This window comes from Rutilus rutilus, assembly GCF_951802725.1.
Source record: "Rutilus rutilus genome assembly, chromosome: 5".
NCBI lineage: Eukaryota > Metazoa > Chordata > Actinopteri > Cypriniformes > Leuciscidae > Rutilus > Rutilus rutilus.
In genome coordinates, this window is record NC_140213.1 from 15,401,869 (window position 1) to 15,419,598 (window position 17,730).

Below are 17,730 nucleotides of genomic sequence, written 5' to 3' on the forward strand. Positions count from 1 at the left end.
TAACAGAGACTGACACATGTCCTTCGCCATCAATCTAACCGTCGCAGGGAAAAAACTGTTATAAAACCGCACCCTGTGTGAGATAATACTGTCCGGTCTGCCATATCTCAAGTTATATACTGAGTGTTTAGGCTTGAACATTAAATGTCCAGGGTGGTTTGGATCCCTGAGAATGTTCTTAGCTCTTTTTCTGCAGCGTTGTGTATATAGAGCATCCATAGATGGAAGATCCGATCCGATGATTCTCTGTGCTGTCTTTATCACCCTTTGGAGAGATCTCCTTTCTGCCTGGGTAGTGCTTCCAAACCACACAGTTATCCCATTTGTTAAAATACTTTCCACAAGTCCTCTATAGGCCTGGATAAGTGGTTTGCGGCTAAGTCCTGCCTTTCTTAGCAGCCTGATAAAATAGAGCCGCCGTTGGGCCTTCTTCACTGTGACAGCAGTGTTTATGGTCCAACTCAGATTTGATGCCACGTGCAGGCCTAGGAACTTGTGACTCTCAGCTTTTTCCACTTCCGTCCCTTTTATGATCAGTGGCTGTAAATAAGGTTTCTTCTTTCTAAAATCCATGATTAATTCTTTTGTTTTATCTAAGTTAAGAATGAGGTCATTATCATCCCCATAAGCCAGAATTTTGTCAACCAGCAGCCTGTAACCAGTCTCATCCCCCCCTTTGATCAGGCCCAGAACAGTTGTGTCATCAGCATATTTGATAATCGCAGTGTTGTTCTGGTTAGTAACACAATCATGTGTGTAAAGAGTAAAGAGTTTTGGACTGAGACTGCATCCCTGAGGTGTTCCTGTGCTTAAAGTGAGCTCAGTTGAGATGTTACCTCCTATCCTCACTTTTTGTGGTCTGTCAATCAGAAAATCCAAAACCCAGTTACAGGTGGTGGATGGGACCCCGAGGTCAGCCAGCTTCTCAATTAGCTTTCCAGGTCGGATCGTATTAAAAGCAGAACTATAATCCAGGAAAAGCATTCTTACGTATGTTCCAGTTCTGTCTAGATGTTGAAGAGTAAAGTGCAAAGTCATGGCCACTGCATCATCCACTGATCTATTAGGGCGATGTGCGAACTGTAAGGGTTCGACAGTGTCAGGAACCACGGAATTAATATGTCTGAGCACAAGTTTCTCTAGGCACTTCATAGGGACTGAGGTCAAAGCGACTGGCCTGAAGTCATTCAGGGTAGAAGTGTTTGCTTTTTTGAGGACAGGTATGATAATGGATGACTTAAATAAGCGTGAAACTACTCCATATGTAAGAGACAGATTAAAAATGTCTGTGTACACACCTGCCAGTTGTTCTCCGCATACCTTCAAAACTTTCGGCGATACACCATCAGGTCCCACTGCCTTACGGGGGTTTAACTGCCCAAAAACCTTTCGGACCTGTTCTTGTGTGACATGGAGCACACATTCCTCAGTATTCAAACCGAGTTTTGATGGAGTGTCCCTATTCAGTCGGTCAAACCTAGCATAAAAATTGTTAAGGCAGTCTGGTAAGGTGGCATCTTTAATCTCCATCCTGTTTGTGCTTCTCTTATTATAATTAGTAACAGACTGAATTCCCTGCCACATACTGCGTGTGTCGTTTTGCATGTAGTGGCTTTCAAGTTTTTGGGAATATGCCTTCTTTGCTACTTTAATAGACTTCCTCAAATCGTATCGGGCTTTCTTATATTCTTCCCCATTCCCTGCTTTAAATGCTACCTGTCTTTGCTTAATCTTTAAACGTATATCACCATTAAACCAGCGTTTTTGATTTGGAAAAATACGTACAGTTCTAGAAGGAACACAAATAGATGTACACCAGTTAATATAGTAACTAACAGTCTCTGTGTAGTCATGAATGTCCTCTGAAGCATCTTTGAAGTCATTCATGTCTGTAGCCTCTAAGCAGCCCTGCAAGTTCATCAATGCACTTTCCGTCCAGATATTAACAACTTTCTTTGTGACTGGATCGGATAGTCTTCTTATATAAGTTGGCTTTAAGAGAATTGCTAAATGATCAGCTTTTCCAAAATGCGGTTCGGGCTCCGCTATATAAGCATTTTTAATATTACTATAACACTGGTCCAGAATATTTTTTCCTCTAGTGGGAAAGGTTACAAACTGATACAATTTCGGAATACTCTTCCGCAGATTGCAGTGGTTAAAATCTCCCAGGATAATAGAAGCAGCGTCAGGATACATGTTCTCATACTCATTGATCATGTTATGCAGTTTTTTTAATGCGGCCTCCTCACTGGCAGAGGGGGGGATGTAAACAACAGTCACAACAATGCACTGCAATTCTCTGGGTAAATAAAAAGGTCTACACATCAAGGTTAAAAACTCCACGTCCTCAGAACAGTGCTGTGAAATTACCTTACTGTCTGTGCACCAGGATTGATTGACAAAGATCGCTGTTCCTCCCCCGCGGGTTTTCCCACATTCCACTGTGTTGTGATCGGCTCTGTAGACCGTGTAGCCCTCTGGTGTTATGGCCTCATCGGGGGTTTTATCTCCTAGCCACGTTTCACAAAAACACAGCAGTGAACAATCCTGAATGTATCGCTGCGTACATATCCGTGCATGTAATTCGTCCATTTTGTTCTCCTCACTGGCCTTCCCAAAAAGACCATAAGACAGTTGCAGCTCATACAGAACGCTGCCGCCAGGATTCTGAGCAGAACCAGAAAATATGAACATATCACACCAGTCCTCAGGTCTTTACACTGGCTCCCAGTTAAATTTAGGATTGATTTTAAAGTATTATTACTGGTATATAAATCATTCAATGGCCTAGGACCTCAATACATTGCAGATATGCTCACTGAATATAAATAAACCCAACAGATCACTCAGATCACTAGGATCATATCAGCTAGAAATACCAAGGGTTCACTCTAAGCATGGCGAGTCCGCTTTTAGCTATTATGCCAGCCGCAGCTGGAACCAGCTTCCAGAGGAGATCAGACGTGCTCCTACAGTAGTCACTTTCAAATCCAGACTCAAAACACATCTGTTTGGCTATGCATTTAATGAATGAGCACTGTGCCGCTGTTCGTCCGACTGTTTGTACTGTACTGTATTTTATTATTTTTTATTTTTCTAAACTGTTTTAATTATTCTTATTTCTTTTTATTATTTTAATTTCTTCTATGTAAAGCACTTTGAATTGCCATTGTGTATGAAATGTGCTATATAAATAAACTTGCCTTGCCTTGCCTTGCCTTGCCTAATTGATGCAGTATGTGGTCTGGCATTGTCATGTTGGAAAATGCAAGGTCTTCCCTGAAAGAGACGACGTCTGGATGGGAGCATATGTTGTTCTAGAACTTGGATATACCTTTCAGCATTGATGGTGCCTTTCCAGATGTAAGCTGCCCATGCCACACGCACTCATGCAACCCCATACCATCAGAGATGCAGGCTTCTGAACTGAGTGCTGATAACAACTTGGGTTGTCCTTGTCCTCTTTAGTCTGGATGACATGGCGTCCCAGTTTTCCAAAAAGAACTTCAATTTTTGATTCGTCTGACCACAGAACATTTTAAATGAGCCTTGGCCCAGAGAAAACGCCTGCGCTTCTGGATCCTGTTTAGATATGGCTTCTTTTTTGACCTATAGAGTTTTAGCCGGCAACGGCGAATGGCACAGTGGATTGTGTTCACCGACAATGTTTTCTGGAAGTATTCCTGAGCCCATGTTGTAATTTCCATTACAGTAGCATTCCTGTATGTGATGCAGTGCCGTCTAAGGGCCCGAAGATCACGGGCATCCAGTATGGTTTTCCGGCCTTGACCCTTACGCACAGAGATTGTTCCAGATTCTCTGAATCTTTGGATGATATTATGCACTGTAGATGATGATAACTTCAAACTCTTTGCAATTTTTCTCTGAGAAACTCCTTTCTGATATTGCTCCACTATTTTTCGCCGCAGCATTGGGGGAATTGGTGATCCTCTGCCCATCTTGACTTCTGAGAGACACTGCCACTCTGAGAGGCTCTTTTTATATCATGTTGCCAATTGACCTAATAAGTTGCAAATTGGTCCTCCAGCTGTTCCTTATATGTACATTTAACTTTTCCGGCCTCTTATTGCTACCTGTCCCAACTTTTTTGGAATGTGTAGCTCTCATGAAATCCAAAATGAGCCAATATTTGGCATGACATTTCAAAATGTCTCACTTTCAACATTTGATATGTTATCTATATTCTACTGTGAATAAAATATAAGTTTATGAGATGTGTAAATTATTCCATTCCTTTTTTACTCACAATTTGTACAATGTCCCAACTTTTTTTGAATCGGGTTTGTGTATATATATATAACTTAATCAAAATCACACATTAACCTGACATCGCTAGCTTCAATCTAAATCGTTATTGCTAGCACAACACGCTTGTAATTCGCTAGCCTGTTAGCGTGCCATCCGTCCACTCTTTATTTATTTATTTATTTTCTCGCGCACGCTCGCGCCTTTTGCAAGTTCATCAAACAAATTAGGTGAGTAGGATCAGTCAACAAACACGGTGAGTCATGTCATCTTCTCCTCTTATTGTTACTTGCACTTCATGCAACATGTATAGCATAGCCTTCACCGTCAGCACAGGATTTACATGTGATAAATGCAGGGAGATAGTCAAGCTGACGGGGAAGATTTCAGAACTAGAGACATGCATCCAAGCTTTAATCGAGGTTAATTGTAAGAGCGTAAAGGCTTTAAATACTGCTTTGGATGCGACTAGCTTAGTGAACTGTTTACATTGTTCAGTTCCGGCTGTAGTAGAGCCCGTGCAGCAGGGCAATTGGGTGACTATGAGGCGCTGTAGTCGCGGGACAAAACACCGCTCTTCCGATCCGATTACAACTTCAAATAGATTCTCCCCACTCAGTGAAACACCCACTGAGAATCCTGTTGAATGTGCCCTAGTTATTGTCGATTCTATTTCACGGAACGTGAAAATAGAGACACCAGCCGCCATAGTCACATGTTTGCCGGGAGCCAGAGCACCTGACATTAAAGCAAATTTAAAAGTGCTGGCTAATGCTAATCGTAAATTCTCTAAGATTATTATTCACATCGGCACTAATGATGTTCGACTCCACCAGTCGGAGATCACTAAAATTAATGTTAAAGAGGTCTGTGAACTCGCAAGTACGATGTCAGGCACTGTAATTTGCTCTGGCCCCCTTCCTGTTCGCAGGAGTGATGAGATACTTAATAGATTGTCCTCACTCAATGGCTGGTTGTCTAAGTTGTGTCCGCAAAATAATATAGAATTCATAGACAATTGGAAAAGTTTTTGGGGCAGACCTGACCTGTTAAAAAGAGATGGTATTCACCCCTCCTGGGATGGTGCTGCTCTTCTCTCTAGTAATATGGCACATTGTCTTAGAGCTCAAACATGACTTGGGGCTCAGGCCCCAAGCAGACAGACTGGCTAAACCGACGGTCTGCTAGCTATCTCACGTCACGTCTATTCCCCGAATTAGGAAATACAAAAAACTTCCAAACCTATCTAAGGATAAAAATGTAATTGATGTTCAACAAATAAAAAACAGATATAATACAAATGAGCAAATGATAAAGCTTGGGTTGCTGAATTTAGATCCCTTACTTCAAAAGCACTTATTGTTAATTATATGATTACAGACTAATCTAGATGTGCTTTGTTTGATAGAAACCTGACTAAAACCAAACGATTACATTACTTTAAATGAGTCCACCCCGCAAGATTACTGTTATAAACATGAACCTCGTCTGAAAGGCAAAGGGGGAGGTGTTGCTGTAATTTATAGTCATATTTTCAGAATTACTAAGAAGTCTAGTTTCAAATATAATTCTTTTGAAGTGTTGGTGCTTAATATAGCAATATATAGTGTAAATGATATATCACGTTTGAGATTTGTGCTGGCTATTGTATACAGGCCACCAGGGCACCATACAGACTTTATCAAAGAATTTGCTGACTTTCTATCAGAGTTAGTACTGGCTGCAGTCCTAATTGTTGGTGATTTTAATATACATGTGGATAACGAAAAAGATGCATTGGGATTGGCATTTAAAGACATTTTTAACTCTATTGGAGTTAGACAACACGTGTCAGGACCTACTCATTGTAGTAATCATACTCTAGATCTAATATTATCACACGGAATCAATGTTGATGCTGTTGAAATTCTGCAGAAGAGCAATGACATCTCAGATCATTATCTAGTCTCGTGTAAACTTAATTTAGCCAAGGCTGCAAAGCCGACTCCGTGTAACAAATATGTTAGACCTATCACTTCTGCCACTAAAGATTGCTTTATTAATAATCTTCCTGATCGGTTTCATTATCTCAGCATCCCAGATAGCTTAGAAGAACTCGATACTGCGACAGAAACCTTTTACTCTCTCTTTTCCAGCACTTTAGACACAGTTGCTCCGATCTGCTTAAAGAAGATTAAAGAAAATAGTCCAACACCGTGGTACAATGAACACACTCAGCCCCTTAAGAGAGCAGCCAGAAAAATGGAGCGCAACTGGAAGAAGCCAAAACTAGAGGTATTTCGCATTTCATGGAAAGAGAGCTTGATTGCATACAGAGAGGCCTTAAAGGCTGTTAGATCTACTTATTTTTCAACCCTATTAGAAGAAAATAAACAAAACCCTAGGTATTTATTTGAAACAGTGGCTAAACTAATGAAAAATAAAGCTTCAATAAAGTTTCCAAGCAGCACAGCAGTAATGACTTTATGAACGTCTTCACTTATAAGGATAATATCAGGGAGAAAATTATAACCATGCAACCGTCTACAACAGTATCGCATCAGGCAGTGCATTGTAGTCTCCCTAAGGAAAAATTTGATTAATTCATTGCTATAGAAGAGGAAGAATTCGCTAAACTCGTTAAATCATCTAAATCGACAACATGTATGTTAGACCCTATTCCGACTAAGCTACTGAAAGAGATGCTTCCAGAGGTCATAGATCCTCTTCTTAATATCATTAATTCATCTTTGTCATTAGGATATGTACCAAAAACTTTTAAGCTTGCTATGATTAAACCGCTTGTTAAAAAAACGCAACTTGATCCTACAGACTTAGTCAATTACAGGCCGATCTCGAATCTACCTTTTCTGTCAAAGATACTAGAAAAGGCGGTATCCTCACAACTATGTTCCTTTTTAGAAAGAAATGATATCTGTGAGGATTTTCAGTCAGGATTTAGACTGTACCATAGTACTGAGACAGCTCTCATCAGAGTCACAAATGATTTGCTCTTATCATCCGATCGTGGTTGTATCTTGCTATTAGTGTTACTCGATCTTAGTGCTGCATTTGATACTATTGACCACAACATTCTTTTAAATAGACTCGAAAATTATGTTGGCATTAGTGGAATTGCAATAGCATGGTTTAAATCATACTTATCTGACCGTTATCAGTTTGTAGCAGTAAATTAAGAGATGTCTCATTGATCACAAGTTCAGTATAGCGTACCACAAGGCTCAGTACTAGGACCGTTGCTTTTCACTTTGTACATGCTACCCTTGGGAGATATCATTAGGAAGCATGGAATTAGTTTTCACTGTTATGCTGATGATACTCAGCTCTATATTTCTTCACGCCCTGACGAAACTTACCAATTCACAAAATTAACGGAATGCATAGCTGATATAAAAAATTGGATGACTAGTAATTTCCTACTACTTAATTCTGAAAAAACAGAGATTCTAATTATTGGACAAAAAACTTCCTCACGTAATAACCTAGAATACTGTCTAACACTTGATGGCTGCTCTGTCAAGTCTTCGCCGTCGCCAGGAACCTGGGTGTGCTCTTTGATACCAATCTTTCATTTGAAAGTCACGTGTCTAGTATCTGTAAAACCGCATTTTTCCATCTTAAAAATATATATAAAATACGTCATATGCTCTCATTGACAAAGGCGGAACAATTAGTTAATGCGTTCATGACCTCAAGGCTAGATTATTGTAATGCTATTATGGGTGGTTGCCCTGCACCCTTAATAAACAAATTGCAGCTAGTTCAAAACACAGCAGCTAGAGTTCTTACTAGAACCAGGAAGTATGACCATATTAGCCCAGTTCTGTCAACACTGCATTGGCTCCCTATTAAACATTGTATACATTTTAAAATATTGCTGATTACTTACAAAGCACTAAATGGTTTAGCTCCGCAGTACTTGAGCGAGCTCTTAACGCATTATAGTCCTTCACGTCTATTGTGATCTCAAAATTCCGGCCAGTTGATAATACCTAGAATATCAAAATCGACTGCTGGCGGTAGATCCTTTTCCTATTTAGCACCAAAACTTTGGAACAGTCTTCCTAACATTGTCCGGGAAGCAGACACACTCAGTTCAAAGCTAGACTAAAAACACATCTCTTTGACCTAGCATACACATAACACATTATAGACTTCTATAATTCAATATTAGGCTTCATAGTTTAGGTCAGCTGGAACCGGGAACACTTCCCATAAATCCTGATGTACTCGTTACATCATAAGAAGAATGGCGTCTACGCTAATATTAGTCTCTCTGTTTATCCAAGGTTTACCGCAGTCCGCCGGATCCAGGCCGTATCCAGATCTGATGACGGACCTGTGCCTGGACATGATGACAACGCAGTCCTGAAGTCCCAACCAGTCTCTCCCTATTTACTGAAGTCAGCTGGACCCCGGCCGTATCCAGATCAGATGGTGGACCTGCACCTGGACCCATCCATGATGCATCCCTGAAGTGCCAGCCTCATCAGCCCTGTGAAGGCCTCATCGACACGACCAATCTGACTTCTGACCTGTAATGCTGCATGGATCATAATCATACACTGTTCGCTCATTGGCCAGAGGAGAACTGGCCCCCGACAGAGCCTGGGTTCTCCTAAGGTTTTTTTTCTCCATTCTGTCACCTGATGGAGATTTGGTTCCTTGTCACTGTTGCCTTGGCTTTTGGCTTGCTTAGTTGGGGACATTTAATATTCAACAATGTTATTGGTCTGCCTTACTTAGGGTGGACGATGACGCAATTTTCTTCTAGAAACATACTTTGTTGTATTATTTTCAGGTTATCAATGTGAAGCTGCTTTGATACAATCTGTATTGTAAAAAGCGCTATATAAATAAAGGTGACTATATATATATATATATATATATATATATACAGATTCTATTGTAATATTACAATAAAACGTTTATATATATATATATATATATATATTAAAATTGTATTGTAATCTTTTAATCATGCTAAGATTTATATAAGATTATATGCGATTTCCCATGTTCTTTCCTCCCCTCTTTGTCAGTGACTCTATTAAACACTAATTACTCTATAAACACTAATTAGTTAGTGAATGAATCACTCCACAATCACGCTCATTAAGATTCCCGGTAATGGAACAGGGGAGGCCTTTGTGACCCCTTTAGCTGTAAACGGGACCGAAATGAGCAAAGCATGACTCATGCAGCTCGTCAGCTCAGTTCGTGACATGGGACTGGCATCTGTGTGTGCTGCAGTTCAGCAGTTGTGCTAAACATCCCACAGTCTGGCTGACTCACTTTAAGAGCTTGAATGCAGGTCAGCTCTGAAAATGTTTCCCCTGGTTTTCAGTACTTTCCTCTCACAACTTAATAGCAAATCTCATTAAACAAAGAAGTAGTTTCTGACAGACGACCCCCTTGTGTCTTTCTGCTTTCCTAATACAATAATGTTTAGTGTGGGATATTTGTGCTGAATTTGACTCGTACTTCACAGTTCAAATCATCAAGGATTGAAAGAGTAAAATATGGCATGACCTTTCTTTCTTTCTTTCTTTCTTTCTTTCTTTCTTTCTTTCTTTCTTTCTTTCTTTCTTTCTTTCTTTCTTTCTTTCTTTCTATTTTTGTATGAAAGTAGCTGAATGTTCACACTGAAACTGAACAAACACAAAAGAGCTTACAAGAGCGAACAGATGCTTCTTGTACTGAATGTTCAAGCACCGAGGTCAGGTTTCTCCTAGTAACTTTACCTACTGTTGTACCTGAGTCTGGGGGTGTGTGTCTTTGAATGGTCCAGAACAATAAAGGAATGTGAAAAAGGAAGATGATCTGTGTTGTTTGGTTTTTACAATTGGATTAATTCTGACCAAATAAGACCACACAAAAATAAGTAAAAAAAAAAAAAAAAAAACTGCTTCAGTGGTTATCAGATAATCATGGTGTTTTTTTTTTTTTTTTTTTTTTTTTTTTGGTGACAGTAATGAGAGAGCCCGGTGGATCAGCGCTCTGGGACAGAACAACAGTGACAACAAGAATGACAGAATGAGTGAGTATAACCAGTTTCAGCGAAACAGTGCCACCCTCTGGCCATGGAGTATTACAGCGACACTACTCAGCTACTGCTTAATCAAGTCGCTGGTTACAATCGCTGTTACAATTACTAAACTGTGTTTTTCCTGAACGATGCCTCAAATCTGCTGCTTTGTGAGAAGTGTAGTATTCATTTTCTATAAGCTTATGATTTTTGCCAGGAGGATAGTAAAACGATACATGAAAATTACATTGAAGGAGGAATATTTAGGGACTAGGGACACTTGTTAAAGTGATAAATGTGTGTATTTCTGTGTTAGACGCCATGCAGGTGGAGGTGACGAGGACGTACACAGCCAGGCAGCCGGATGAGCTCTCTCTACAGGTCGCTGATGTGGTGTTGCTGTCACAGATAGTGGACGGTGAGATCACCTCCCTTATTCTTCCATTCTTCTTATTCTTCACACCAAAACGATAATTCAGTCTGATTTTGGCATTCAATATGTCTGTTCAAATCAATGCAAAATAAAAAAAAGCAGCAGACTGACTGAATGAAAATGCATTTGAGAGTGGGTGGCACTACGGAAAAGTAGAAATACAGCAGTACACAAGGAAACACCAAATGTATATTCTGATGTTTGATTTGCTATGACTGATATTTGCCATAATTGTCTTTGTGTTTATTGTTCAAAATGTTGTAATAAAAAAACACACACACAAGGGCAGCCACTTGCACAACTTTTAATTTCTGACACTGCACAGAGAAGAAACATCATCAAACAAATATATGTTTTCAAACAGCGGTTCAGAATTTTTTATTTACTATGATGTTTATAAAACTACACCAAATCCAAGAGTATAGAGAAAAAAAGCTGGATCTGGATTCTTCCTTTAGTATTTACTGTCACAGCAAAATAGTCTCTTTGTGAATGCCACCAAATTATAGTTTTATGTAACAGGCACATGACCAAAATTGCAACTCTTATTGGTTGGCCAGTTTTATTCACAGTGCGATGGAAAAAAGATTAGAATGTCTCCCCATTAAAAAAAAAAAAAAAAAAAAAAAAAACTCACTTTAAATGCGTGTGGATGTTCGTGCGGATGTATGCATTAACTTCCGTTCATTCAAATTAAAAGAGTAAAAAAGTAATTGGAGTCAAAAAGGTTGAGAACCACTGCTTTAAAGAATCTTTCTTCATGCTGACTTGGTACTTTCTATTTTCTAAATTCTCTACACAAATCTAACCTCTTGCCTGTGTTAAAGTTCTTCAGAGAACAGTTCTGTGGTTATTGGATAATGACTATTGTCCCAGACCGAGTAGTCCTGTAACCACAGGGATGTCTTTTCATGTGAGGCTCAGCTGAAGGTCTCAGTTTTGATGGTGCTGGTCAGAGGGTCAAGCGACGGTCTCGCTCTGGTTGCTGCTCATTGGCTGGCTTTCATGTTGAAAGGCCAGGGCTCATGGGATAGGGCTTCAAAGGCCCCTTGAATCTTTTAATGGCCATTAAATATACAAAAGACAGTTGAAAGCAGGCCGTTTTATTTTTAAACATTTCATCCTTTCCAAAAGCTCTCCACAATACTCAAAGGAGAGCAATTTGAAGTAGAAAAAGTGTTTATCTCAGCACTACTTCAGTTTATCAAATTGATACCCGACTCTTAAAACTTCACAGCTGCACAGTTCTTAACCAGTTTCATGCAAAATTCCAGACTCTTGTTTTGTTCTTTATAAAAGAAGCTGGCAAAAAAAGAGAGAAAGTGTGCAATACAAGGAAAATAAGGGGGAACTGTTGTAAGAAATGGCACATTCATGTTACTGACCGCTAAGCCATGGCTCCGACAGCAGATTTTGTTTATTTGTAGTCAAATATTTTTTCTTTGTTCAGTGTCTGGTTTGTGTACACAAGAATCTCAATTGATGTCTGTCTGTGGTTTCAGGCTGGTATGAAGGAGAGCGTCTGCGGGATGGAGAGAGGGGCTGGTTCTTAGCCGAGTGTGCTGAACTCATCACCTGTCAGGCGACCATCGAGAAAAACATGCAGCGGATGGACCGTCTGCAAAGCCTAGAGACCAATGTCTGAGACATTACCTCCTCCTGAGGAACGCGCAGCACATGATAAAACTGTGGATGAACTCAAACCACTACAGTGCAGTAACTGCTTTAGTTACTTCAAAAGGGGATACAAAGGATAAAATACACACCATATGGAATTCTGCTTTATCCAACAGTGATTTTATGTGATCATAAACTGAGCTCAGGGCTCATTTTAAAATATGAGAGGGTTTTTCTTGTTTTGTCCTCAACAAAAATGTTTTTTTTTTTCAAAGCGACACTGGTTCACTGTTAAGAGCAAGTAACATTTTGTGGACAAGGAGTCCCTATTTAAAGTTAAGGAAAGTTTTATAGCAGCACATAGATGATCACTCGCTTATTCACTCTCATAATTGACTCTCAGGGAAAGTGTAAACATGAATCATGCCAATGTAAATATGTATCAGATCTACTCAATTTGTAATCTAATCAATAGAAATAATCAGTATATAGATTCATATTCAAGATGTTTTTATGTGCATTTAAAGAGTAAAGATATTTAATTCCTTAAACTTTCACTTGACCTATGTGTTTAAAGTGAGATTATTAAATGGAAGATCTCCCTAGACAAATGGATTACATTATGGTAAATTTAATGAATTACTGTAAAGAAAGCATACAATAACTCAAGCCAATGCTAAAATAAAAAAGAAGTGACAAAATAGTTCTCTTATCTTTAATGTTTGTAAGTATTTACTCCAACACTTGCAAGTGTTGATAAAAAAAAAAAAAAAAGAAGATCAGAGTGGGTTTCCACACATCTGTGAGAGCAGATCAGTCTTCTCTGTGGCAGCTAAATGTCATTGAAATAAATAAGCTGCTGGTGGTTGCGCTCACTGGCTGCCTCTCCTGGGCTCTTCAGCAGGGGTTTCCTGTGTGGTGATGAGGTCGATTATGGCAGAGATGACGGCACAATCTTCAGACTGCCGGTCATTCCAGTCCACAGGACGTGGACTTTTTATCTTCTCCTCCAGTAACACGTCCAGCTCCTTCCTCAGCTCCTAAATTTAAAGAATAAATTTGAAACATAATTGCAATTCATCACTGAGTGCCCTGTCAAGTCACATGTGGCATATGAAACAAAAACATGTCAAATTAACACAAACCTTGACTAGGTGAGCAATGCGCGCCGGGGACTGAAATACAATCCACTCATCCACGGCGATGGTCTCTTGGTCCTGGTCCCTCTGGATGGAAATATCCCCTCCGAAGAACAGCAATGAAAATGGAGACACCTCGGTGCAGTCGTAGAGGAAGATCTTTAGAAAAAGAAGGAAAAGAAATCAAACAAATTTTTTTTTTTTTCCTATATATTATGGCAAGCCGTTCAGGAAATAATTATATTTATAATATGAAGTCTGATTATAGAGAAAGAAAGTCTGAATATATAAAACGAATGTCTGAATATATATAGAATGAAAGTCTGAATATATATAGAATGAAAGTCTGAATATATAGAATGAATGTCTGAATATATAAAATGAAAGTCTGAATATATATATAGAATGAATGTCTGAATATATAGAATGAAAATCTGAATATATATTGAATGAAAGTCTGAATATATATTGAATGAAAGTCTGAATATATATAGAATGAATGTCTGAATATATATAGAATGAATGTCTGAATATATAGAATGAAAATCTGAATATATATTGAATGAAAGTCTGAATACATATTGAATGAAAGTCTGAATATATATAGAATGAATGTCTGAATATATATAGAATGAATGTCTGAATATATAGAATGAAAGTCTGAATATATATTGAATGAAAGTCTGAATATATATTGAATGAATGTCTGAATATATAAAATGAAAGTCTGAATATATATATAGAATGAAAGTCTGAATATATATATATATAGAATGAATGTCTGAATATATAGAATGAAAGTCTAAATATATATAGAATGAAAGTGAATATATATATAGAATGAAAGTCTGAATATATATCAAATGAAAGTCTGAATATATATAGAATGAATGTCTGAATATATAGAATGAAAGTCTGAATATATATATAGAATGAAAGTCTGAATATATATCGAATGAACGTCTGAATATATAGAATGAAAGTCTGAATATATATAGAATGAAAGTTTGAATATATAGAATGAAAGTCTGAATATATATAGAATGAAAGTCTAAATGTATGTGAAAGTGTGAATATGTGAAAAGAAATGTAGATTTGACAATTCTCACTGAATAATGTGTAGCTTGTTTTAGCCTTTTGAATTGTGATTCATTTAAAAATGTCAGTCCCTGAAATTTTCCAATACTTTGGTGAGCTACAAGACTTTTTTGCAACAGTTGGTCATACTCCAAACAACATAAACAATTTGGAGTCTACATCACGTCATCTCGAGGATCATATTTCCATTCTTGCAACATTCTTAGTGCTTATGGGCAGTCATGTTCAACAAAATGTTGCTGAAAGAACATTATGCATCATTCTCGAAGGAATTTATGAATCTTATGAATTCACCGCATTCGCTCTTCCGCAATGAAATTGCGAATTAATTTCTTCATCAGTAGAACGATGTTGAGTACGGTTGCCAGTATTTTGGCCCGTACATGCATTCGCCAGGGTGTTAATTAGATGATCATTACTTAAAATTGCTGCTACTAAATTCCGTGCGGACTCGCTCATTGTTCAAAATGTGTATAAAAAATAGTAGATGAATAACACAAGATGGCGCTGATAACATCAGATTTTCATTCCATATATATATATTCAGACATTCGTTTTATATATTCAGACTTTCATTTTATATATTCAGACTTTCATTTTATATATTCAGACTTTCATTCTATATATATTCAGACTTTCATTCCATATATATTCAGACTTTCATTCCATATATATTCAGACATTCGTTTTATATATTCAGACTTTCATTCTACAGTATATATATCCAGACTTTCATTCTATATATATATATATATATATATATATATATATATATTCAGACTTTCATTCTATATATATCCAGACTTTCATTCTATATATATATATATATTTTTTTTTTTCTCAGACATTCGTTTTATATATTCAGACTTTCATTTTATATATTCAGACATTCATTCTATATATATATATATATATATATTCAGACTTTCATTCTATATATATATTCAGACTTTCATTCTATATATTCAGATATTCATTCTATATATATTCAGACAATCGTTTTATATATTCAGACTTTCATTCTATATATATTCAGACTTTCATTCCATATATATTCAGACTTTCATTATATATTCAGACTTGATATTATAAATATAATTATTTCCTGAACGGCTTGCCATAATATACAGTGAGGAAAATAAGTATTTGAACACCCTGCTATTTTGCAAGTTCTCCCACTTAGAAATCATGGAGGGGTCTGAAATTGTCATCGTAGGTGCATGTCCACTGTGAGAGACATAATCAAAAAAAAAAAAATCCAGAAATCACAATGTATGATTTTTTAACTATTTATTTGTATGATACAGCTGCAAATAAGTATTTGAACACCTGAGAAAATCAATGTTAATATTTGGTACAGTAGCCTTTGTTTGCAATTACAGAGGTCAAACGTTTCCTGTAGTTTTTCACCAGATTTGCACACACTGCAGGAGGGATTTTGGCCCACTCCTCCACACAGATCTTCTCTAGATCAGTCAGGTTTCTGGGCTGTCACTGAGAAACACGGAGTTTGAGCTCCCTCCAAAGATTCTCTATTGGGTTTAGGTCTGGAGACTGGCTAGGCCACGCCAGAACCTTGATATGCTTCTTACAGAGCCACTCCTTGGTTATCCTGGCTGTGCGCTTCGGGTCATTGTCATGTTGGAAGACCCAGCCTCGACCCATCTTCAGTGCTCTAACTGAGGGAAGGAGGTTGTTCCCCAAAATCTCGCAATACATGGCCCCGGTCATCCTCTCCTTAATACAGTGCAGTCGCCCTGTCCCATGTGCAGAAAAACACCCCCAAAGCATGATGCTACCACCCCCATGCTTCACAGTAGGGATGGTGTTCTTGGGATGGTACTCATCATTCTTCTTCCTCCAAACACGTTTAGTGGAATTATGACCAAAAAGTTCTATTTTGGTCTCATCTGACCACATGACTTTCTCCCATGACTCCTCTGGATCATCCAAATGGTCACTGGCAAACTTAAGACGGGCCTTGACATGTGCTGGTTTAAGCACGGGAACCTTCCGTGCCATGCATGATTTCAAACAATGACGTCTTAGTGTATTACCAACAGTAACCTTGGAAACGGTGGTCCCAGTTCTTTTCAGGTCATTGACCAGCTCCTCCCGTGTAGTTCTGGGCTGATTTCTCACCTTTATTAGGATCATTGAGACCCCACGAGGTGAGATCTTGCATGGAGCCCCAGTCCGAGGGAGATTGACAGTCATGTTTAGCTTCAACAGTGGACCTTTTTTCACCAAGCTGCTTGGCAATTTCCCCATAGCCCTTTCCAGCCTTGTGGAGGTGTACAATTTTGTCTCTAGTGTCTTTGGACAGCTCTTTGGTTTTGGCCATGTTAGTAGTTGGATTCTTACTGATTGTATGGGGTGGACAGGTGTCTTTATGCAGCTAACGACCTCAAACAGGTGCATCTAATTTAGGATAATAAATGGAGTGGAGGTGGACATTTTAAAGGCAGACTAACAGGTCTTTGAGGGTCAGAATTCTAGCTGATAGACAGGTGTTCAAATACTTATTTGCAGCTGTATCATACAAATAAATAGTTAAAAAATCATATATTGTGATTTCTGGATTTTTTTATTTAGATTATGTCTCTCACAGTGGACATGCATCTACGATGACAATTTCAGACCCCTCCATGATTTCCAAGTGGGAGAACTTGCAAAATAGCAGGGTGTTCAAATACTTATTTTCCTCACTGTATATATATATATATATATATATATATATATATATATATATATATATATATATATATATATATATATATATATATATATATATATATATATATATATATCAATTTACTTCAGACAGTTTACCTCACATCAAAGTGATGTTTGTTATAATGTTATGCGAATATGTTACAAAAAATATGTGATGTAATAATGTCAAGGTGGTTACAACTTATCAAAAAAAAGAAACAAAAGTTTCAAATAAATAAAAAATATCCAAAAGGCAGAAACTATGTTGATCTTTCTGTAACATGACAAGTTTAGGTTGTCAAAAAAAAAAAAAAATGCCAAAGCTAAAAATCCAAGTTAACCATAATATTCAAGGGTTAAAGTTCATAATTCTTCATTATAATTCCCTTTTTTGGTTACACTTTATTTTTAGGAGTCCTTGTTAAGGTGTA

General features: G+C 37.9%; 2 protein-coding genes across 2 annotated transcripts in view; one reads left to right on the forward strand and one right to left on the reverse strand.

Moving 5' to 3' along the window:
* LOC311290901 (rho guanine nucleotide exchange factor 26-like) overlaps positions 1 to 13,025 on the forward strand; it is a 164,275-nt gene extending 151,250 nt beyond the window's left edge. The window contains exons 13-15 of the mRNA XM_084409646.1: positions 10,242 to 10,309; positions 10,614 to 10,715; positions 12,233 to 13,025. Of these exons, the coding sequence (XP_084265772.1) occupies positions 10,242 to 10,309; positions 10,614 to 10,715; positions 12,233 to 12,375 (313 nt within the window). The 3' untranslated portion in view covers positions 12,376 to 13,025. The remainder of the gene's footprint in view (positions 1 to 10,241; positions 10,310 to 10,613; positions 10,716 to 12,232) is intronic.
* Positions 13,026 to 13,048: 23 nt separating this feature from the next.
* The window catches only part of dhx36 (DEAH (Asp-Glu-Ala-His) box polypeptide 36), a 142,470-nt gene continuing 137,788 nt past the window's right edge, over positions 13,049 to 17,730 (reverse strand). Inside the window, exons 21-22 of the mRNA XM_084409512.1 lie at positions 13,493 to 13,645; positions 13,049 to 13,387 (exon numbers count right to left, since the gene is read on the reverse strand). Coding sequence (XP_084265638.1) covers positions 13,220 to 13,387; positions 13,493 to 13,645 — 321 coding nt within the window. The 3' untranslated portion in view covers positions 13,049 to 13,219. The remainder of the gene's footprint in view (positions 13,388 to 13,492; positions 13,646 to 17,730) is intronic.